Consider the following 24,848-nt stretch of genomic DNA (forward strand, 5'->3'; position numbering starts at 1 on the left):
GCCCCCTTGACTTACAAATCAATCAGAATTCCCACTCCTGAACATTACTGATGCCCCTGCTGGAAAATAGATGTGTATGTTAGTGAGATAAGACTGGGCCTTAAGGTAATATCCTTAACAATAGAATAGCTTTCCACTACTCACTGCATGGGCTTACTTGAGTTGGCCAGGCAAGGTACTGAAGCTGTACCCCAGCACAAGTCAGTTGTCTAACGAGAAAAGGGAAAAGAAGGAATGGGTTCTGGCTGAATAATTATCACACTTGGAGACTTTGGATATAATCAAGTTTTTAAAAGTTTCAGCTAATACATGGTGAACAAATGCTTCTTGCTCCATTTTTAGGTGTGAGTGGCAATTGGATTGAGATTGCATATGGAACCAGTTCTGGTGCAGTGCGTGTAATAGTCCAACATCCTGAAACTGTAGGGTCAGGTCCCCAGCTCTTTCAGACCTTCACAGTTCACCGCAGCCCAGTAACTAAAATCATGCTGTCTGAAAAATATCTGGTGTCTGGTAAGCTTCTGAGTTTTGTTTGGATATGAGATGACTCTGTTTACATTTTTAATAGTGTCTGCATTAATGTCTTCCCAATTAACTTTTATGTATAACCTAGTGTGTGGTAGCTGTTGTAAGCCTTTTTAATTTTCAGTTATTTTCAGTTATTAAAAAATATACAAATAACCTAACAAGAAGACAAATTAGGAAATGTAATTCCACAGAAATTAGACAGGTGAGAAGACAGATGAAGATCGTAATAGGAAATTATAGGAATGGAGCAGAGCTTTCTTTTAGTTGGACTAACCCCTCCTATGCAGGTTTTCACTATATATGTCAATGTCTTCTCTTTTCAGAAGTACATCTATCTAGTTGTCTCTTGAACCAATTGATATTTTCCACTTCAGTAGTTTTTTCTGGTAACTTCATTCCACCATCCCATAGACCTTCAAATAGAAAGATCAATTTCACTTAGCTTCCTGTTTCTAATTTTAACCTCTGGTACTTGAATTCTTACTCACCTAAGTCAAGTTACCTGGAGCATTGTTGTCAGTGATCTTCATAATCTTCAACTTCAATTCAACTACTAGGGTGTCCACTCAGTAAATACAAGCTGGATTCTCTTTAACCTTTCCTCATAACAGAAATTCCTGATACCCTGAATCATCATTATTCCTTACCAGTCGTGAGGGCAATAACATGCTTTCTGTGATGAAGTGACTGGAAGATCACACACAATTCGAGATGGGATCTGACCAATGCCTTATAAAACTACCTCCACCACCACATTTGGTTTGTACTTTTATCCTTACACATCACATACAGCATATAATTGCTGTGCTGATGGTTACATGATATGTTACATATGAAGGGACTTATTGAGCAATTCTGTGCAAACCTGATGCTTGAATACGTTAAATGTTTGCTGAGTGCACGTGGTGCAGTGAAACCAGTGCTTTCAATTTTATGAATTAGTAGGGTCAGGCTGAGTTTTATACCAAAACTCAGAAGGAGCATTGCCAATGCTCGTCTTTAACAAGAATTGCTGCAACATTTTGGCCGACATGGACACGATGGGCCAAAGGACCTGTTTCTGTGCTGTATAATTCTATTTTCTTTTGTTTTACAACAGTGTAGTACTTGTGAGTTGTCATGTGTAGATTTCCTACTTCTTATTATGCCAAAAGCAGATTTCTATTTGACATGTTTGGATTTTAATAATCCACCTTTCATAATACTTATCCACTGGGTTATTGCTTGAAGTACCTGTCTTTCTGCTTATACACTGATGAAAATTACATACAGTAATATTATGAATGGCTTCTGAGTCTAACCTATGGAGAAGAATTGCTCTGTTTGTTATTTGTCATGAGTTAAAAGCATTGATAAATACTTCCTCTGGTTTATATTTGTAGTGCATTTGAAAAAACTTTATCTTACAAGAAATATTGACTAGAGACAGTCTTCGTATATACATCTGAGATGGTACATGTATTTTTTCCAGTAATTGGGATTATTCTCTTCTAACTGCTAATGTGAAGTGCTTGAAAGGGAGTGCTGTTTTGTTCTGTACTGATGGTGTTCACATGGTAAAAGCTGTATACTTCTATATTTGTAAATATTTATGAAATGAATCTGAATGTTTTTTGCTTTCCTTATTTATCTCTGAATGTTGCTTGTGAGCTGATATGATTAACTGCTTTTGTCGTGCAGTGTGTGCCGATAATAATCATGTGAGAACTTGGACAGTCACTCGTTTCAGAGGAATGATCTCCACACAGCCAGGCTCCACCCCGCTGGCCTCTTTCAAAATACTTTCATTAGAGGAGACAGAGAGCCATGGAAGTTATGCAGCTGGAAATGACATAGGTAAATATCAGGGTTTCAGAGATAAAGCTATTGACGTTAAAATACTTAGAAATCATAGCAGAAGTTAATGTTGTTCAGATGTGCTAATTTCCAACATTTGACAATACCTCAGTATTAATTTCTTTTTCCCACCTTTTGCGTTACTTTACAACATTGGAACTCTGTTCTTTCACCGCAGAGACAAGAAGTGAATGTGTTTAGAAGGATCAATTTCCCTGCCTAATCACTATTACATGATCAAAAATGAATTCAGATTGAGAATGTGAACTCAGTTTTTAGTAGATGCAGATCTGTAAAAGTTCCTGTAGTTTCACTAATTTATAATTTCCTTCTGAAAAGCCTTAAGGTTGGCAGGTATAACAAATGGAAATGACACTTGAATGGCTTAATTGCATTGTTGGCACAGTGTAAAGATGGCCTCATTTCCCACCTGCTTTGTGCTGTAGAGTGCATCATTCATTCCTTTGGTGTAAATCAGGAAACATCAATTGGTTTGGAAACAAATGCCTGTTTGATGTGCCAAAGGAAGGAATCTCACAATTTCTTAAACTATTGTAAATGGATTAGAAAAGGTAAATCCAGAACATTTCTTCAAGCTGAACCCTGATGAGAGAAGAAGTGCCTCAGGTTCAAGTTAGTGAAAGACAAATATAGGACATCAGGAATTTACTAACACACATGGGGGAGATCAACACATACAAAGGAACTTTGGAAAAGATAATTGTGCAAAAACCTTGCATTTAATAACCTGTTGGATGCAGTGAGTGATTGGAGAGCCTAAATAGATGGATCAAATAGCATTCCTTATTTGCATTTGTCTTATGACCTTTGATGGAAATGATGTGGCTATTTTCAGGCTGCATGAGTTAACTGTTAAACATCAAACTAAACTATTAAGTGCTGATTTTGTGTATTGTTTGATTGCAACTTTGAATATTTCATGATTTATAGGACCATTTGGGGAGAGGGATGACCAACAGGTTTTCATCCAGAAAGTTGTTCCAGTCACTAATAAGCTGTTTGTCCGTTTGTCCTCTACAGGGAAAAGGTAAGTCTAACAGTTTTTTTCCTGCATCTTCAGGAATGATTCATATACTATGATTAACACCTAATTACATTAGAAATCCTGCTCTTTGATATTTTTGATTCCAGGATTTGTGAGATCCAGGCCGTAGACGGCATGACAATAACTGCATTTACTGTGAGGGAATGTGAAGGTTCTAGTCGGATGGGTTCTCGACCAAGGAGGTACCTCTTCACAGGTCATGGAAATGGAAGCATTCAGATGTGGGACCTGACGACTGCCATGGACATGGTAAACAAAGGGGAAGAGAGAGGTGAGATGAAAATCTATTGCAATTAGGGGGAAAAAATAAGTGCAGTTCAGAGATGTATTATCCACCTTTTTGACATGTTAACTAAAGGTAGATGCTGTGATAAGTTTAATTTTTTTTTTATATATTCATTCATGGGATGTGGGTGTCGCTGGCTAGGACAGCATTTATTGCCCATCCCTAATTACCCTTGTTCAGAAGCAGTTAAGAATCAACCACATTGCTATGGGTCTGGAGTCAAATGTAGGCCAGACCAGGTAAGCACATCAGATTTACTTCCCTAAAGGACATTAGTGAACCAGATGGGTTTTTACGACAATCAACAATGATTTCATGGTCGTCATCAGACTTTTAATTTCAGATTTCTATTGAGTTCAAATTCCACCATCTGCTGTGGTGGGATTTGAACCCCGGTCCCCAGAGCATTACCCTGGGTCTCTGGATTACCAGTCCAGTGACAATACCACTATGCCACCACCTCCCCCAAATTGGATATAAAATTGTTGGGGGTGAGAGGGTATGAGGGGTCACAGCTAGAGGGCCTAAAATCTTCTAATAGAACTGGGATGATGTTGCAGAGAATAGAGGTGGGCCTTCTAACCAGCCCGCCTTGGCACTTGCGCACCCCCATGTACCCCAACACCCTGCTTCTGGGCTCGGCATGCTCAACTCCATTCCGTGACTGCCTGTCCCCTAGAACAAAGATCATGGGTAGAATTTTGCCCTTGGTGGGCGGGTGGGCCCCACCGGCTCGCAGCCGAACTCCGCCGCCAAAACGGGGCCCGCCACCATTTTGAGTGGGCGGGTCAATTAAGGCCCGCCCAGCGGCCTGCCCGACAGGAAGCACTATACGCTTCCTGTGTGGTGGGGGGGGGGTGGATTCCCCATCTGTCAAAGTGTGCTCTTTCACGCATGCGCGCGAAAGAGCGCACTGCTCCGATACCAAGTGCTGTCTCAGGGAGATTACTGACAGGTTAAAAAAAAACTCCAAAAATAGAAAAATATTAAAATTATTAACATGTCCCCCTCATGTGACAATGTCACATGAGATGGGACATGTTAATAAGAAACACATAAACTTTATGAAACTTCTTAAAAACGGACATGAAACCTCATCCCGCCAGTGGATGAAGTTTCATGTATAATCAGGAGCCCACTGGGTTCCTCCCGACGTCATCCTGCATCATTTTCCTGTCGATGAGCGGGCCCCGTCCCCAAATCGCCGACAGGAAAATCCTGGCCCATGTGTGTCAAGGTGCTTTTTACTAAGACAGGTCCAATGACGAGTTACCACCTCTAACCAAATTCCAGCTCTAGGAACTGGTAAATAGCATATACTTAAAAAGTACAAATCTCTAATGTTCTGCCGCCAGTAGACTGGAACTAATATTCTCATGAATTCAGCAAAGAATGTTAAATATGGAACACCAGAGAGTTCTCTGGAAGTTCTGTTTTAAAAAAAAAAGGCTGGCTGTTAGTGAGTTCCATTTCAAATAATGGATAATGCCCATTGAGAACCTATTAGGAGTAGCGCATCTCCAAGAGGAAGAGACGTAATCCAATCAGGGATTTACAAGAGATTATAAGTGACAATATCAAAATTTGGGTCCTTTGTGGTTATTGCAAACCTGAAATTGGATTACCCTTTCACCCACAATAAACTGTAATTATATAGCCCTTTAAATTAGAAAATTATACAAAGGCACTTAAAGCCATTTACTGTTATTTGGTATTATGTGCAATCATGTGTATGCTTCTGTGCACACATGAGAGTCTATTATGTGTATTGCTGGATTATTTTTAATGGTAATTTTTGCTATAGTTCAGATTCCTTGCCATGTGTACAATCATAATGTAAATGAAGTGATCTGACAGTTTGGATCTGTTAAAAACACATCTGCATCTCTTAAGATCATAGCTGAAATAAATACAGAAATTAGTATAGAGTTTAACTTAAAGCTACAGTTAAAAGCGAAGCACTTTGCACAGTTGTGAAATTGTCTGTTTTGGTGCCCTTTTATATAGCAACAGATGGCTAATTTAAACCACTATCAGTAAAAGGACATGTATGGTTCATGAAATAATGAATTCTTTTTCTTCTAGATGTTGGAGGCCCCACTGAAGAAGAGCTGCTGAAGTTGCTGGATCAGTGTGATCTGAGCACATCCCGCTGTGCTACTCCTAACATCAGTCCAGCTGCCTCTCTAGTACAACATACCAAACTGCGGGAGTCAAGCTCAAGGTATTGGTTATCAAACAGACTATTTTATTTGCTATCTTTTAACAGCAGGAGCAGATTTTCCAAAGAAGAAAAAAGACAGTCCCAGTGGATAGTGTAGGTAGAGGCTTTTCTAGCTTCTTTTAAAAATTCTACACTTTTATGTCATTAGAAATGCTGTCACAGCATTTTTGTTAAAGGCTCTTTGAGTTATTATGAAACATGTTCTTATTTGGATATTTGCGCCTCATATTATCGTTGTGGGTCCCTGATTTCTACTTGAAATAAAGCCTAATTCCTAAAATAAAAGCAAAATACTGTGGTTGCTGGAAATCAGAAATAAATACCAAAAGTACTGGAAAAATTCATGTCTGGCAGCATCTGTGGAGCGAAACAGAGTTAACATTCCAAGTCAGATATGACTTCTTCAGAATCCAGTTCTGAGGAAGAGTCACATTGGACTCGAAGCATTAACTCTGTTTCTCTCTTCACAGATGCCAGACCTAATGGGTTTTCCCAGCACTTTCTGTTTTTATTTAAACCTAATTTCCATAACTTGCAAAGCTGTCCATTTTTTCATACAGTTCTTGGAAGTAGTGCAAAACTTTGAGGTTGGGGAAGAATTGAGTGGTGAACCAACATATTTTGTATAAATCTGCTTTTATTAATTGGATTCCCCTAACTTGGGGAGGCTTCAAGGATTCCAAAGGGAAAAAATGCACTTGCTTTATATTAAAAAAAAGCATAGTGGTTATGTTACTGGATGAGTAATCCAGAGGACTGGACTAATGATCAGTAGACATGGGTTCATATCCTACCACAGCAGCTGGGGAATTTAAATTCAATCAGTTAAGTAAAATTTGGAATAAAAAGCTAGCATCAGTAATGGAAAACCATGAAACTATTGGATTGTTGTTATTTGGGGGGGGGGGGTGGAAGTCTGCCATTCTTACCTGATCTACATGTGAATCCAGACCCAAAGTAATGTGGTTATATGTTAACGTAAGAACATAAGAAACAGGAGCAGGAATAATAATTCTCTTGGGAATAGAATTCCAAAGACTAACGACCCTCAAAAGAAATTCCTCCTCATCTCCATCTTAAATGGGAGACCCTTTACCTTGAAACTATGCTCCCTAGTGCTAGATTCCTGCATGAGAGAAAACATCATCTCAGGATCTACCCTATCAAGCCCCTTCAGAATCTTATATGTTTCGATAAGATCATCCCTCATTCTTCTAAAGTCCAGTGAGTACAGGCCCAAACTGCTCAACCTTTCCTCATAAGACCTTTATCCCAGGAATCAGCCTATTGAACCTTCTCTGAACTGCTTCCAATGCAAGTATGTCCCTTCTTAAGTAAGGTGACCAAAACTGTATACAGTACTCTAGGTGCGTTCTCACCAATGCCCTGTACAGTTGTAGCAAGACTTCCCTACTTTTATACTCCCATTGCCCTTGCATAAAGACCAACATTCAGTTTGCCTTCCTAATTACTTGCTGTACCTGCATGTCTACTTTTTGTGATTCATGTTCAAGGACACCCAGATCCCTCAGTCCCACAGTTTTCTGTAGTGTCTCTCCACTTAAATAATATTCTGCTTTTCTATTCTTCCTGCCAAAGTGGACAGCCTCACATTTCCCCAACATTATACTCCATCTGCCAAATTCTTGCCCACTCACTCAACCTATCTATATCCTTTTTCAGACTCTATGTATCCTCCTCATAACTTGCTTTCGTACCTTCAGCCCCTTCATCCAAGTCATTGGTATGGATTGTAAATAGTTGAGGCCCCAGCACTGATTCCTGTGGCACTTCACTAGTTATAGCTTGCCAACCTGAAAATGACCCAACATCACAAGCTTTTATCTTTGTAGTAACCTTTTATGTGGCACCTTATCAAATGCTGTTTGGATATCCAGATATACTACATCTACTGGTTCCCTTTTATCCATCTTGCTTGTTACATCCTCGACAAACTCTAATAAATTTGTCAAACACGATTCTTCTTGCACAAAAGCATGTCATCTCTGCTTGATTGTATTATGATTTTCTAAATGCCCTGCTACTACCTCTTCAGTAATGGATTCTAGCATTTTCTGATGACAGACGTTAGGCTAACTAGTCTATAGTTTCCTGCCTTCTAATCTCCACCCTTTCTTGAACAGAGCTGTCACATTTGTGGTTTTCTAATCCACTGGGTTCTTTCCAGAATTTAGGGAATTTTAGAAGATTGCAATCAATGCATCCACCATCTCTGCAGCCACTTTTTTTAGACTCTAGAATGCAGGCCATCAAAGCAAGGACTTATCAGCCTTAAGTTCCAATAGTTTTCCCATTACTTTTTCTCTAGTGATAGTGATTGTTTTAAGTTCCTCCCTCCTTTTGCCGTTTCATTTTCTACTATTCTTGGAATGCTTCTTGTGTCTTCTGCTGTGAAGACGGATACAAAATACCCTTGCTCAAAACCTCTTCTGTAGCCTTGTTTCCTATATTTCCCAGTCTTACCCTATAAAGGACCAGTGCTCACTTTAGCTACTGTTTGTTTTCTTATAGAAGCTTCTACTGTCTGTTTTTCTATTTCTTGCTAGTTTTCTCTCATACTCCCAATTTCTCCCTTTTTATAGTCATCCTTTGCTGGTTTCTAAAACTTGCCCAATCCTAGTGGCATACCAATAATCTTTGCAGCATTGTATATCTTTTCTTTCAATTTGTTAGCATCCTAACTTCCTTAGTTAGCCACAGATGGTGCATTCTTCTGGTAGAATCTTTCTTCCTCGATGGAATATATCTTTGTTGAGAGTTATGAAACTTCTCCTGAAATGTCTGCCATTGCTTCTCTACCATCTTACCTTTTAACCTATTTACCCCCAATCCACTTAAGCCAACTCCGTCCTTATATCCTTGCAATTGCTTTTATTTGAGTTTAAGACACTAGTTTTGGACCCACAGTTCTCACTGTCAGACTCAGTGTGAAATTCCATTATGTTTTGATCATTCTTGCCCAGAGTATCCTTTACTATGAGGTCTTTAATTAATTCTATCTCGTTATATGTTACCAGGTCCAAAATAGCCTGTTCCTTTGTAGGTTTCAGAACACATTGTTTTCAGAAACTGTCCTGAATACACTCTATGAACTCATCCTCCAGGCTACCTTTGCCAATTTGAATTGACCTCTGAAATGGCCTAGCAAGGCACTTGGTTGTATTCAAGAAGATGGCTCACCACAATCTTCTCAAGGTCAATTAGGGATGGGAAATAAATGCTGGCCTTACCAGCAACGTCCACATCCTGTGAATGAATATACTCAACACCGTAAATATTCTCTACTGACTAGTTAACAGATAACTTGTTTAGATCTTGGAACCAACTCTGAGGTAGTGGCAGGAAGGGAAGCAGTGGCGTGATGGTAATGTCTCTGGACTAGTAATCCAGTGGCCCAGCTAATGCTCTGAGGACACAGGTTCAAATCCCACCACAGCAGCTGCTGGAATTTAAAGTTAATTAATAAATCTGGAATTAAAAGGTAGTCTAATGGTGAGCATGAAACCATTGTCAATTGTCATAAAAACCCATCTGGTTCACTAATGTCCTTTTACAGAGGGAAATTTGTCATCCTTATGTGGTCTGCCCTACATATGACTCCACACTTACGGCAATGCAGTTGACTCTTAAATTCCTTCTGAAATGGCCTAACCAACCACTCAGTTGTATCAAACCACCACAAAGTCTAAAAGGAATGAAACCGGAAGATTACCCAATATTGACCTAGGCACCGGAAGTGACAACAGCACACCTAGCCCTGTTGACTGTGCAAAATCCTCCTTGGTAACTTCTGGGGGCTTGTGCTGAAATGGGAGAGTTGTCCCACAGACAAGTCAAGCAGCAGCCTGAATAGTCATGTTCACAGAGCCAAATCTTCCAAACCCTCAAACCCTACCACCTAGAAGGGCAACGGCAGCAGATGTATGGGAACACCACCACCTGCAAGTTCCTCTCCAAGCTACACACCATCCGGACTTAGAACTATATTCGTGTTCATTCACTCTCGCTAGGTCAAAATCCTGGAACTCCATCCCTAACAGCACTGTGGGTATAACTACACCATATTGACTGCAGCAGTTCAAGAAGGCAGCTCACCACCCCTTTCTCAAGGGCAATTAGAGCTGGACATCAAAAATGGTGGCTTAGCCAGCAACTCCCTCGTCCCATGAATGTCTTTTTAAAAAATTCTATGTCCCAGACACCACCATCGCCATTCCCTGGGTATGTCCTGTCCCACTGACAGGACAGAAGCACTGGCACAGTGGTATACAGTCAGGAGGGTGTTGGCCTGTGAGTCCTCAACATCAGCTTTTGACCCTTGAAATCTCATGGCATCAGTTAAACATGGACAAGGAAACTCCCTGGTTACCACCTACTGTCCCCTCTCAGCTGATGAATCAGTACTCTTCCATTTGAACACCATTTGGAGGAAGCACTGAGAGTGGCAAAGGCACAGAATGTATTTTGGGTGGGGGACTTCGTTGTCCACCACCAAGAGTGGCTCAGTAGCACCACCACTGACCGAACTGGCCAAGTCCTAAAGAACCTAGCTGCTAGACTGAGTCTTCAGCAGGTGTTGGAATCAACAAGTGAGAAAAACCGATGACCTCGTGCTCGCCAGTCTACCTGTCACAGATGCGCCTGTCCATGATGGTATTGGTAGGGGTAACCACCGCACAGTCCATGTGGAGACAAAGTCCCATCTACACATTGAGGATACTTCCTTCATGTTGTGTGGTACTACCATGTGCTAAATGGGATAGATTTTGAACAGATCTTGGGCGTCCCTCGCGGCGCTGTGGACCTCCAGCAGTAGCAGAATTGTATACAACCACACAATCTGTAGTCTCACGACCCGGCATAACCCCCACTCTACCATTACCATTAAACTGGGGGTTCAACCCTGGTTCACTGGAGAGTGAAGGAGCGCGTGCCAGGAGCAGCATGAGGCCTAGATAGGGTAGACAGGAAGGAACTTTTCCCCTTTGTGGAGGCATCAATAACCAGGGGGCACAGATTTAAGGTAAGGGGCAGGAGGTTTAGAGGGGATGTGAGGAAGAATTTTTTTCATCCAGAGGGTGATGGGAATCTGGAACTCACTGCCTGAAAGGGTGGTAGAGGCAGAAACACTTATAACATTTAAGATGTATTTGGATGTGCACTTGCGGTGCCATGGCTTACAAGGCTATGGGCCTAGTGCTGGAAAATGGGATTAGAATAGTTAGGTACTCATTTGACTGGTGCAGACTCGATGGGCCGAAGGGCCTTTTTCTTTGCTGTAGACCTCTATGACTCGTTGAGGCATACCCTAAAAATGAGATGTCCACCTGGTGAAGCTACAACACAGGACTAGCATGCCAAACAGTGGAAGCAGCATGCGATTGAGAGATAAGCGATCCCACAAGCAACAGGTCAGATCTAAGCTCTGCAGTCCTGCCGCATCCAATTGTGAAAGGTGGTGGACAATTAAACAACTAACTGGAGGAGGAGGTTCCACAAATATCCCCATCCTCAATAATGGGGGAGCCCAGCACATCCGTGCAAAAGACAAGACTGAAGCAGTTGCAACCATCTTCAGCCAGAAGTGCCGAGTGGATGATCCATCTCGGCCTTTTCCTGAGGTTCCAAGCATCACAGATGCCAGTTTTTAGCCAATTTGATTCACTCCACATGATTTTTTTTTATTGCTTCAGGGGATGTGGGCTTCGCTGGCTGAAGGCTCTGGGTACTGCAAAGGCTATGGGCCCTTACAGCAATAGTACTGAAGACTTGTTCTCCAGAACTATCTGCACCCCTAGCCAAGCTGCCCCAGTACAGCTACAACATTGGCATCTACCCAGCAATGTGGAAAATCGCCCAGGCATGTCCTGTCCACAAAAAGCAGGACAAATCCAACTCAGCCAATTACCACCCCACAGTCTACTTGATCATCAGCAAAGGGAATGGAAAGTGTTGTCTACAGTGCTATCAAGTGGCACTTACTCAGCAATGACCTGCTCACTGATGATCAGTTTGGGTTCTGCCAGGGCCAGTCAGCTCCTGACCCTCATAACAGCCTTGGTCCAAACATGGACAAAACAGCTGAACTCAGGTGAGTGAACTCAGTGACTGCCCTTGACATCAAGGCAGCATTTGACCGAGTGTGGCAACAAGGAGCCCTAGCAAATCTGGAGTCCATTGGTTGGAGTCACAGCTAGTACAAAGGAAGATGGTTCTGGTTGTTGGAAGTCAATCATTTCAGTCTTGGGGCATTGCTGCACGAGTTCTTCAGGGTAGTGTCCTAGGCCCAACCATCTTCAGTTGTTTCATCAATGACCTTCCCTCTATCATAAGGTCAAGTGGACGTGTTCACGGATGATTGCATAATGTTCAGCGCCGTTCCAAATTCCTCAGATACTGAAGCAGCCTGTGTCCATACGCAACAAGACCTTGACAAAATTCACCTTTGGGCTGATAAGTGGCAAGAAACATTTCACGCCACACAAACTACCAGGCAATAACCTGTCTACCCTTGACATTCAGTGGCATTACCATCGCTGAATCCCCCTCTATCAACCTCCTGGGAGTTACCATTTACCAGAAACTGAACTGGACCAGCCATATAAATACTGTGGCTAAAAGCAGGTCAGAGACAACAAGCAACTCACCTCCTAACTCCCCAAAGCCTGTCCATCATCTAGAAGGTGTAAGTCAGGAGTGTAATGGAATACTCTCCACTTCCCTATATAAATGCAGCTTTAACACACTCAAGAAGCTCAACACCATCCAGGACAAGGCAGCACTCTTGATAGCACCCCAACCACCACCTTCAACATTCACTCCCTCCACCATGGACACACAGTGGCAGCAGTGTGTACCATCTACAAGATGTTCTGCAGCAAGTCACCAAGGCTCCTTTGACATCACCAAACCTGTGACCCCTACCACCAAGAAGGAATAGGGACCAGATGTGTGGGAACACCACCGCCTGCAGGTTCTCCTCCCAGTCTCACACCGTCCTGATTGGAACTATATCGCCGTTCCTTCACTGTTGCTTGGTCAAAATCTGGGAACTCCCTAACAGCTCCATGGGTGTTCCTGCACCACATGGACTGCAGTGGTTCAAGAAGGCAGCTCACCACCACCACCTTAAGGGCAATTAGAGATGCACAATGAATGCTGGCCTGACCAGCGACACCCACATCCCATGAACAAATATACTTTAAAAACTATCTTGGGGTCCTTTTTTAAGAAAAGAAAATTACATGAATTTGCCTTCTACTTTGTAATACAATCTTTGTACATGTTTATCTCACTTAAGAAGTTTAAGCCAGTTGCTATTTCATCCCATAAGGCTACATATGTATATGTATGTAACCTTATATGCACATAAGGTTACGGGGAGAAGGCGGGAGAATGGGGTTGAGAAACTTATCAGCCATGATTGAATGGCGGAGCAGACTTGATGGGCCGAATGGCCTAATTTCTGCTCCTATGTCTTATGGTCTTATATACAAAGTGGAGATAATTGCCAAATCACTGAGCATTAGCTGAAGGTTAACAGGAGCAGTGTTTTGTATATTTTAATGTTTTCTGACTACATACTTGCAGTGTTGTTAAGTCATTTTGTGTGCTTCATCAAACTAAAGACCGCACTAGAACTAGTTTGTTTCACGAACATGGAAGATGAAAAAGGAACTTTCTGCAGCTATCTATTTTCTAATTTTCCTGTTTACCCCTTTGCTTTGAGAATTTTCCATTCCTTTATGTTTACTGTTTGCCCTCAGCCCTCAGCTTCCTTGCTCGACAATAAATCTCCCCTTCCATCTTTTGCATTCCTTTTCTGAAAATCTTTTAATCTGTGTGCGCTTCACACTTTTCTTTGTATCCCTCCTTCCTCCAAATGTATGCATACCTACCGATTATTTCTCTCGCTTCCCACTTTTTATGCTTTCCCGTGCCCGCCCCCTTGGAACTCATTGTTTCTTTTTACTTCCATTTGCCAAGGAAAGCTAGGGCCTGACTTTGTGCCTCAACCCTCTCATCGCCATAGAAATGTTCTTTTTTGTGCCTCAGTATCGAGTGGAGAGTAAGTAAGGTGATATTAGTTTCTGGAAGGAAGTTGTGGCCTGAACAGCGACTTCTTCTTACTCAAGCAGCGTGTTCTGCCTATTGTAGGCTGGAATTGCAACCCCATACTTAAAAATGTGTTTTTTGTTAACAAAAGCTCATCTGAATTTTTTGCAACGATGTGATCCTTCGCTCCCGAGGGTTTACTTCTGTTCTTTTCCTTTCCCAGCTGGTTAACTTTTAACCCCAGAACTGTCCTTCACAGAGAGGGTTTTCCCTAGAGATTCTCCCTCTCGTTCCAGTTAGGCAAATCTTGCAGTGTCTTTCAAAATCCTCATGATTTGGACTTTTCAATCCAAGAGCAAGTTCCCACCTGCAGGATGAACCATAGAAACTGGCTGCCTCTACCCTTTCTCTCTCAGATCCTGGCAGGCTGACCTTTGAGAGTTTCAGGGATGCCTTTTGGAAAGCCTGTAACCCGATCCTACAGAGGGCTTCCTATGGACTTTTCCCCTCTCAAAGTCCATCTCCAAGGCAACATCAATCACATAGGTCATATATCAAGGTAGAAATGCTAATTAGCTATCCTTTACATTCAATTTTTTTAAAGGAAGTGGCTGCAGAGATAGTGGAGGCATTAGTTGAAATATTCCAGAACTCACTAGATTCCAGGAGGGCCCTGTGAAAAGGAGAGTGGATTGGAAAACCACTAGTATGACGTCCCTGTTCAAGAAGGGAGGGAGACAAAAAGCGGGAAACTATAGGCCAGCCAGCTTAACATCAGTCGTTGGGAAAATGCTAGAGTCCGTTATTAAGGAAGAAATAGCACGATATTTAGAAAAGCTTAACGCAATCAAACAGAGTCAACATGGTTTTGTGAAAGGGAAATTATGTTTGACAAATTTGCTAGAATTCTTTGAGGATATAACAAGTAGAGTTGATAAAGGGGAACCGGTAGATATAGTGTATTTGGATTTCCAGAAGGCATTAAATAAGGTGCCACATAACAGGTCATTGCACAAGATAAGAGCTCAAGGTATTGAGGGTAATGTATTAGTATGGATTGTGGTTAACACACAAGGCAGAGAGTTGGGATTAATGGGTCTTTTTCAGGTTGGAAAGACGTAACTAGTGGAGTGCCACAAGGATCAGTCCTGGGGCCTCAAATGTTTATTATCTATATTAATGTCTTGGAGGAGGAGGTCAGAGTGTGATGTATCCAAATTTGCAGGCAATACAAAAATAGATGGGAGGGCATGTTGTGATGATGACATAAGGAATCTGCAAGGGTTATAGACAGGTTGAGTGAATGGGCAAAAACTTGGCAGATGGAGTTTAATATAGCAAAGTGTGAGGTCATACACTTGGTAGGAAAAATCAAAAGGCAGACTATTATTTAAGTGGAGAGACACTCTAAAAAAGTGCAGCACAGAGGGATCTGGGTGTTCTTGTGCATGAAACACAAAAAGTTAGTATGTAGGTGCAGCAAGTAATTGAAAAGGCAAATGGAATTTTGAGGGTTGAAATTTAAAAATAAGGACGTCTTGTTACAATTGTACAGGGTGTTTGTGAGGCCACACCTGGAGTACTGTGTACAGTTTTGGCCCCCGTATTAAATAAGGATATACTGGCATTGGAGGCAGTTCAGAAGAGATTCACTAGGCTGATTCCTGGGAATCAGTGGGAGACACTAGTGGGGGAATCTCGAACTAGGGGACACTAATTTAAAACTGAGATGTAAAGGAATTTCTTCTCTGAGGGTTGTGAATGCCTGAAATTCTCTACCCCAGAGAGTTGTGGAGGCTAGATCACTGAAAGTATTTAAAGAGGAGGTAGATAGATTTTTGAAATATCGGGGAGTTGAGAGCTATGAGGAGCTGGCACGAAAGAGGAGTTGAGGCCTGGGGCAGATCAGCCATGATCTTGTTGAATGGTGGGGCAGGTTTGAGGGGCCAAATGGCCTACCCCTCCTATTTCTTTTGTTCCATTCTATTTTAAAACTAAATAGACGGTTAAAGTATAACCATTACAAAACCTGACATTCTTAGCTCCTTCCTGGGTCTTTGGAGACTAATAGTCCATCCACTGTCAGCACAGATGCTTCTTCCATTGTATACAAGTGTGAATACCTTGCACCTTATTCCTAAAAAAACAATCTGGGCCCCTCTTTAATCTTTAACAATCAAACCACCCAGGTTTACTGACAGCAGAATTAGAACAGATCTCATGACCCCCTTTCATTCCTCTGTGTTACCCTAAATTTAAGGTGCATCCCAAAACATAACAATCCTATAAACTTCATATTTGTAACATCAGACTATATTGAATTTCATTTCTATGTTTGAATGCACCTTGTTCTGATTGGAGGAGAATAGGTCTGTCTCTGGCTGCAGTAGTTGTAAATTCAATGTTTTTGAGAAATGACGGCCAAAGCACCTAACTACCCATCAGAGGGAATTTTCCCGGGCAAGGAAGGGCGGGTTTGCATGCATACACTGAGTTAAATCCCCTGAACTTGAACAGGATCGCAATATCATCCCACCCTCTTCTGGTTTTCTGCGGAGTGGGATTGAAGGTGAGCAGGGAGCCCCTTTGGATCTGTGGGAAAATTATTAAGATAACTAAAAAGCCCAAATAAGAACTATTTTAATCCTCATTTCTGAATTTCCCAACCTGTTTTCCAACCTATCAGCAACTTGCCAGGGCCATAGTTTCTTTCAGTGATCTTGAGGCAAGTGCACAGCAGGGGGCTTCTTCAGTAAAACTGAAAGCTGGGAAGGCTTTGCTCTCCTGAGCAGCCAACACTCGCCATCATCTTATTTTACTCCTGCCATCATACTAGAGTCACTCTCTGCAGATGTTGTCCTTCTCTCCTCTCCTGCACTCCTGGCTCCCCTGGGTACAGTGCCTTCACCATGGAGGGGGCACACTTCTGCTGCTGACTCAGTCACCTCTACCTACATCTGCTTGTTGGAGAGATTGTCCTCCTTACTCCTGTCCTTGGGAGAGTTCACCTCATTGCAACTACACAGATACCACAGCAGGGCCTCCAGGTGAGAATGAAAAACCCAGTGAGCAACTTTCACAGGTCTCATCTCAATTCCTGCAGCTGCTGTGATCAAGTGCTGGATGAGCCCTTTTAACCCATGCTATGGTCCCTTTAATTACAAATCCTTCCTTTCACAGAATGGATGCATCATTCTGCCCACTCTTCCCAATTAGTTGGGCAACCTGAACGTGGGATGCTGATGCTATAGCTGAATTAAAGAGTCACAGCTGAGCCTGTCCATTAGTAAACTGGGTTCCCAACCCGAAAATGGTCCCGCTGTTCTGGCAGGGACTAAATCCAGAAGATTCCACCCATTATTATTATGCCATTGTACTGAATTATAAGTCTTTCCAATGGACAGTACAAAAATGGGAAATGGTGATTTTAATGAATGACATTGGAAATTGAAACGTATAATTTACATCACAGGCAGCAATTTTTCCTTAGCTTTGCCCACCCTTCTTTGTATTGGAATAACATTGGAGCTGAAAGCTGCAAAATGATAAAGGTAGCAACAACACACTATAATAGGCCACCATCAGGCTCGCAGTTGCATCCAATTTGCAGCAGTATTGTTGTGGTATTTGAGTGTGCTGGAATACAAATTTATGCCGCACCTTCCACATAACATGCTCACATCCTGAAAAGGAAGAAAGTATAATCTCAAATTAGCACAGAAGTAAATTTTTAGTAATATATTAGCAATGTAATGGATTTGTTTGTTTTGTATCTTCACGCACTTTTTGTCCCTTTGGGGAATAGTGGCAAAGTGTTGGAAGGATTAACAGGCTGATTATCAGCCTGTTGAACCAGGCCATGGGTGCTTCTTCCATGGCCAGCAAGTCTTGGAATGGGTCTTGAACCCAGAGCTCCTGGTTCAGAGGCAGGGACACCACTTTACAGACCTCCTGCGGTAGACTAAAATTGGCAGAAACATTAAAAAAATAATGATATTCTGTAACATTTTGCTGGTAATGGTTGAACACGCAGCAAAATAATTTTGCTCACTACAAGTGATCTCTGATTTTCTTCTTTGTATTTTACCTCAGTCTTCAGCTTCAGGCCACAGATGCTCTTCATGAGACTGCAACATATGGTTCTGTGAGACCATATAGGGAGAGTCCACTGCTAGCAAGAGCAAGGCGGACAGAAAGCTTTCACAGTTACCGAGACTTTCAGCCATTTACATTCAGTAAAAATATATTGGATAAAGGGAACACTGCTTCTGAGACTGATTCTTCAGCACAGTCAGAAGGTGAGCTAAAAGGAAAGAAACTTGGAGTCATTGAATGTAGCATTAATGACAGAAGGACCCAGATGACTGACACTCGAGCAAGCAGGAGTCTGGATGGGGCACCAGAGACTCTGAGAGCAAGTGAAAGCCTGGCTGAGTTCAAGAAAAAGGTGCAGGATGAAGAAACTGATAAAGTTGAGAACAAGAAGAAAAATAGTTTTGAAGGAGGGTTTTTGAGCAGGAAAAAAACTGTTGCAGCCCAGCAGTTAGCATCATGTCCTGTTGGTCCTGAAACAGGCAGTGAACCAAATGGTGCAGCCTCACAGTCACCAACAAAGGGAGCCACTTCTCCTCGCCACAGGAAGATTGAGGCTTCGTGTCAGGATCACAGTTTGTGAGATATAATCACTACAATAGAAACTTGGATTTTAGTTGGCAAGGACTTATTAAAATGCTACAGTATTCTCATGCACATAAGTTGTACACTAAACACAATTCCAAGTTCAAAGAATTACTACAATTTGTTTGTCAGTATTACTTGTTTTTAATGTTTTTTTTGTTGCATTACAGTTATATTAGTGTACACTAAGCACCAGCATAAGCATCGTTACAAAAGCTGACACGAGGTGTCCACTCCCAGGTGACTGAGCCTGTTGAAGTTTGTTTTTATTTGTTAATTCCTCAATTGTCTGACTTCCATTGTAATACACACTAATTTTGACATCATGTTGGTGCAACAAATGTCCATTCTTACAGGTATATTGAAGTGGTACAAATCCCATTCTAATTGTCTTTCTGCATTCTTTGATCTGGATGGCTTCAAAATGCATTTATTTTAAAGGTCATGTGCAAAAGTTTAAAAACCTGAAGAGAGGGTGCTATTGAAGCAAAAAATAGTAAATATTATAGACAGTATACTTCCTCTAGAAGATTCCCAAGTCGAAAATGCTCCAGACATGAATGAGTTATCTTGCATAAAAACAAGATTACTCAAGTGAAGTATTTAACACAACAGCAATAGCATTGTTTTTATTAAATGGACAATATTTAATCATACTTAGAACATGTGTGGTACAGGCTGTAAATTAATTCATCATAATGCTTATTTTTATTTTCACTCCAGTGCACATATATGCTGACTGAATTAGCAATACCACCAATAGAATTAATGTAAAGGCAATTTGGATGATTTTTGGTGGGGGTGGCAGACAATTCTCTTAAATATAGCATTGTAATGTGTACTGGAATAAAGCCAGTTTCAGGTCTTAACCAAACATTTTTTGTTTGATAACACCAGCAGCAGTAACTATTCTAATTTATTGGGAAAAAAACAGGTCATTAGTAGAGGCCATAATTTTAGTTTGACGCTCTCAATCAACGTGGTTAGTATGAGGGTGTTTTTGGTACATATCCAAATGGAGGTCTTTCATTTCCATCATTCAAATGAAAGCTGATTTTTCTGCTTCAAAAGATAAATTCTATGCAATCTGTACAGTGCATGGAAGGAAAAAGCCCAGCAAAAAGTAATCTGCACAAGACTGGTGATAGAGAAACCACATTTTTAGATGTAATAATATTAGAACATGCATGCACAGTCATTTTGATGCTTAAAAGTCAAACTTCTTAGACACTTTTTAGCCCTGCTTACAAAAGGCTTTGTGGTGGTGTCTGGTATTAGTTGAGATGAATCAGTTACTGAGTTGATAAGATCAGAGAACCTAACACACTTTGAAAGCTGGAGGATAAAATTTGAACCAATTATCAAATGATGTTTGAGCAACCAACATATGAATGTGTTTATGTATAAAACAGATTTCAGGAAAATTCCAGACCCGTGATAGTTTCTTGATTTCAAAACGCAATACTAGCTGACTAACAATCAGTTTCTGATGCCAGTGTATCCTGTTTACTTACTGTTAACAAAAAATCCAAAATTACTGGCTTCATGTAAATAACATCATTTTTGTTTGCTTGAAGATGGGTTGAGATCTGGGAAACGGACAATAACAGTCCATGTAAAAACTGAAAATCTCGTACATCACCTGAATGAGCTGAACCTGGAGGCTTGAGTGTTTTAGTACAGTACTGCATAGTACTCTTGATAGCAGAGTTCTAATTCTCTACTATTCCAGTAAACAGCCAAAGTCCCAGTATGGAAGCTGATAATTTTTATCTTATCAAAGCTTGCATTGACAATGATTTTGACCCACTTCAAACCTCTTTGGACAAGTTCTGCCTCTTTGAATGCCCTTATTTCCAAGTTATATCAACATCCTGCTTATTTTGTAAGATCACAACCAAAGTGGGAATTGCATTTCTTAAGTGGGTATGGTATCTACATTAGAAAATACCAGAAGAAATGATTTCTGGTAACCAAAAGTTTCTAAGTGTGTGATTTAGTTCTTCAGATTTAAACTAAGAACTTCCAGGGGCTTGTTTGAAACTTTCAGGTGTCTGCACTGCTATGGATTGTTCTACCACACCAATGACTGACTAAATCAGCGCTTTTCAAAAAGCAGTTTGCACAGCTCTGCAGCAAAGAACTTAATTCATGTAAAATTGCCTAACTACAGAATTTTGTAACTGTTGCACACCATATCCTGTTTCATAGTAATGGATTTAAATGATAAATTAAAAAAAGAGCTTGCTAAACAATAGTATGTGTGGAATTGAACTCATTATTGCTCATGCACAAAGCCTGGAATACTGCACTTTCTGATATCCCATATAGTTATTGTTGCCGTAGGTTTTTTTCAGTTTCCTGTTTCTACAACATAAGTCGATTTCTCCTCTGAAAAATCAGTTTTTCTGCTTTGATTTTAACGTGGCAGAGAGCCAAAAGCCATATTGAAGAAAAATATTTTAATGAGCGTTTACCAGTGGCAAAGCACTAAGCCAATTAAATAATTTTGAAGTGTAGTCACTATCGTAATGTAGGAAACATGACAGTCAATTCACACACAGCATTGAGCCACAAGCACTATAGGAAAAGACATAAGGCCTTTTCCGTTCCAGACATAGTCCATCCATATACTGCACGAACCCTCCAATCACGCATTTGCCTAGAAGAGAAGTTTTGGTAAATTCCTCTCCGATCTTCTAAAGCAATGAACTGAACTCCAGGAGAACATGATAACTGCTCAGGCTCCCTAATCCCAGGTATCATGAAATTCACCTATTATAACTTTGGAACACACTACTGAAGAATGCAGGGAGTTAGAGGGCAATAACTGAATAGCAATATTGCCTAGCATTTAACCTAAGTTTTGCGATAATGCCCCCTGACTCTCTCTCATCCGTCCAAAATAACCTAGCAGACTGAATGAAAAGACCAGCTCCAAGACTGGGTATCATTTTGGTTGCCCGCAACCCCACCACACACCCGCCCCCCCCCCGCCCAGTAACAACTTCAAGTCGTCAAAATTTCTTTAACACATATGGAGACCAAAGCTACATACAAGACTGCTAATGCCTTTTTCTACTTAATTATAGAATTCTCAATTTTATACTGTATTTCCCTAGCAATTCAACTTAAAACCATACTTGCTTTCTTATAGTTGCATTCATGCTCACATCCAAATCATCTGTTCTTCGCTGTCTGATTCTCTCAAATGGACTTTCCTCTTGCTTACATCTCTTCCTCTGTGTCTTTCACTTTTGCTGTATACATGTTCATCTCCCCCATGTTTTGCTTCCTATCTGTGTGTGTCTTGTTCTCTATCACATGTGTTCGACAAATCGATAGATTTCTGGATACTCATGACATCAAGGGATATGAGGATAGTGCAGAAAACTGGCCTTGGAACAGAAGATCAGCTATGATCTGTTTGAATGGCAGAGCAGGCTTGATGGGCTGAATGGCCTACTCCTTTGTTCCCATTATCCTATATATGAGCCTATTATAAAGGATGTAATAGAGCATCTAGAAATGCATAATATAATCAAACAGTGTCAGCATAGCTTCATGAAGCTAACATATATGTTCAGGTAATAGGGAAGGCAAATGGAATGTTGGCCTTTATTTCAAAGGGAATGGAGTATAAAAATAGGGAAGTCTTGCTAAAACTATACAAGGCACTAGTTAGACCACACCTAGAATACTGTGAACAGTTTTGGTTTCCTTATCTAAGGAAAAATATACTGGCATTGGAGGTAGTCCAGAGAAGGTTCACTAGGTTGATCCTGGGTATGGAGGGATTTTCATATGAGAAGAGGTAGAATAGGTTGGGCCTGTAGTCACTGGAGTTTAGAAGAATAAGAGGCGACCTTATTGAAACATATAAGATTCTTAGGAGGCTTGACAGGGTAGATGCTGAGAGGTTGTTTCCCCTTGTGAGAGAGTCTAGGACCAGAGGGCATAATCTCAGAGTAAGGGGTTGCCCATTTAAGACAAAAATGAGGAGAAATTTCCCCTCTGAGGGTAGTGAATCTGTGGAATTCTTTACCACAGAGGGCTGTAGAGGGTGCGTCATTAAGTATATTCAAGGCTGAGATACAGATTTTTAATCCGTCAGGGATCAAGGGTTATGAGGAAAAGGCAGGAAAATGAAATTGAAAATTATCAGATCAGCCATGATTTCATTGAATGGCAGAGCAGACTCGATGGGCTGAATGGCTTACTTCTCCTATGTCTAGGTTGCTATTTTATCTGGAATGAGTGTTTGGGACCCTATACCATGGGAAAGGAGTGGGACAAAGGGCAATGTTTCATCTTGTGTGTTTGCACAGGAAGGTCCCATGAGAAATTGTGGGTGGGGTGGAGGCTGCAGTGTTAGGGATGATTTAGCAGTGAACCAGGGTATCGTGGAGGAAATGGTCCCTTCAGAATGCTGAAAAAGTCTGGGGGGGGACGGCGGGGGGAGAGAAATGTTTGGTGTCCCAATCAGGGTGAATGATGCATTGAATGTGAAGATCGGTGTTATGGAAGGTGAGGACAAGCAGAGCCCTATTGTGTTTCTGGGAGGTTAGGGAAGGGGTAAGAACAGAAGAGTGGGAAATGGTATGGACATGGGCCATGTTAACTAAGCTGGAGGGGAATCCTTTCCAGTCTCCATCTCACCTGTTCTGATGATGCCTCCTTTTCTCCCAGTGTTTCTGATATGTCTTCCTTTATCTTAATTGAGGATTCTCCTCAGTAACTGAATTGAAGTTCTTTTGATTTGTTCATATTTATGCAATTAAATATTTGATAATTTTAACAGGTAAGTATTTTAACAATCATTAATAATATTGCCTAAGGATGGATAACACTAATGTCCTTTAGGGAATTAAAACCGCCATCCTCGCCTGGTCTGGTGACATATGACTCCAGACCCGCAGTAACGTGGTTGACTCTTAAATGCCCTCTGAAATAGCCTAGCATGCCAACCAGTTGTATCAAACTGCTGCAAAGTCAATAAAAAGAAAAGAAACTGGATGGACCACCCAGCATTGACCTAGACACCAGAAACAACAACGTTAAACCCTGCCCTGTCGACCGTGCAAAGTCCCTCTAACATCTGGGGACTTGTGCCAAAATTGGCAGAGCTGTCTCACAGACTCGTCAAGCAACAGCCTGACATAGTCATACTCCTGGAATCATACCTTACAGATCAAGTCCCAGACACCACCATCACTATCTCTGGGTATATCCTTTCCCAACAGCAGGGCAGACTCAGCAGAGGTGGTGGCACAGTGGTATACAGTTGGGAGGGAGTTGCCCTGGGAGTCCTCAACATCGACTCTGGGCCCTATGAAGTCTCATGGCATCAGGTCAAACATGGGCAAGGAAACCTCCTGCTGATTACCACGTACCATCCCCCATGCACCCCTCAGCTGATGAACCCGTACTACTCCATGTTGAATACCGCTTGGAGGAAGTGCTGAGGGTGCCAAGGCACAGAATGTACTCTGGGTGGGGGACTTCAATGTCCATCACCAAGAGTGACTTGGTAGCACCACCACAGACACAGCTGGTTGAGTCCTAAAGGACATAGCTGCTAGACTGGGTCTGTGGCAGGTGGTGAGGGAACTAACGAGAGGGAAAAACATACTTGACCTCACCCTCACCAACCCGCCTGCCACAGATTAATCTGTCCATGACAGTATCAGTAGGAGTGACCACCACTTAGTTCTTGTGGGCACGAAGTCCCATCTTCACATTGAGGACACCATCCATCGTGTTGTGCGGCACTACCACCATGCTAAGTGAGATAGATTTGGAACAGATCTAACAACACAAGACTGGGCATCCAAGACGCACTGTGGGCCATCAGCAGCAGCGGAATTGTACTCGAACGCAATCTGTAACCTCATGACCCAGCATATCCCCCACTCTACCATTACCATGAAGCCAGAGAATCAGCCCTGTTTCAATGAAGAGTGCAGGAGGGCATGCCAGGAGCAGAACCAGGCATACCTAAAAATGAGGTGTCAACCTGGTGAAGCTACAACACAGGACTACTTATGCCGAACAGCATAAGCAGCAAGTGATAAGCAATTCCACAACCAACAGACCAGATCTAACCTCTGCAGTACTGCAAACCCAGTCGTGAATGGTGTTGGACAATTAAACAA

The 24,848-nt window shown here is 41.6% G+C and overlaps 1 protein-coding gene across 5 annotated transcripts in view; it reads left to right on the plus strand.

Moving 5' to 3' along the window:
- kctd3 (potassium channel tetramerization domain containing 3) overlaps positions 1-20,948 on the plus strand; it is an 83,038-nt gene extending 62,090 nt beyond the window's left edge. For all 5 annotated transcript variants that reach the window (XM_078557067.1, XM_078557068.1, XM_078557069.1 and 2 more), the window contains 6 exons: positions 343-513; positions 2,209-2,364; positions 3,316-3,412; positions 3,517-3,701; positions 5,802-5,940; positions 18,109-20,948. In XM_078557067.1, the coding sequence (XP_078413193.1) occupies positions 343-513; positions 2,209-2,364; positions 3,316-3,412; positions 3,517-3,701; positions 5,802-5,940; positions 18,109-18,691 (1,331 nt within the window). In that variant the 3' untranslated portion in view covers positions 18,692-20,948. The remainder of the gene's footprint in view (positions 1-342; positions 514-2,208; positions 2,365-3,315; positions 3,413-3,516; positions 3,702-5,801; positions 5,941-18,108) is intronic.
- The last annotated feature ends 3,900 nt before the right edge of the window (positions 20,949-24,848 follow it).

This window comes from Cetorhinus maximus, chromosome 14 (genome assembly GCF_964194155.1).
Source record: "Cetorhinus maximus chromosome 14, sCetMax3.hap1.1, whole genome shotgun sequence".
Classification (NCBI taxonomy): domain Eukaryota; kingdom Metazoa; phylum Chordata; class Chondrichthyes; order Lamniformes; family Cetorhinidae; genus Cetorhinus; species Cetorhinus maximus.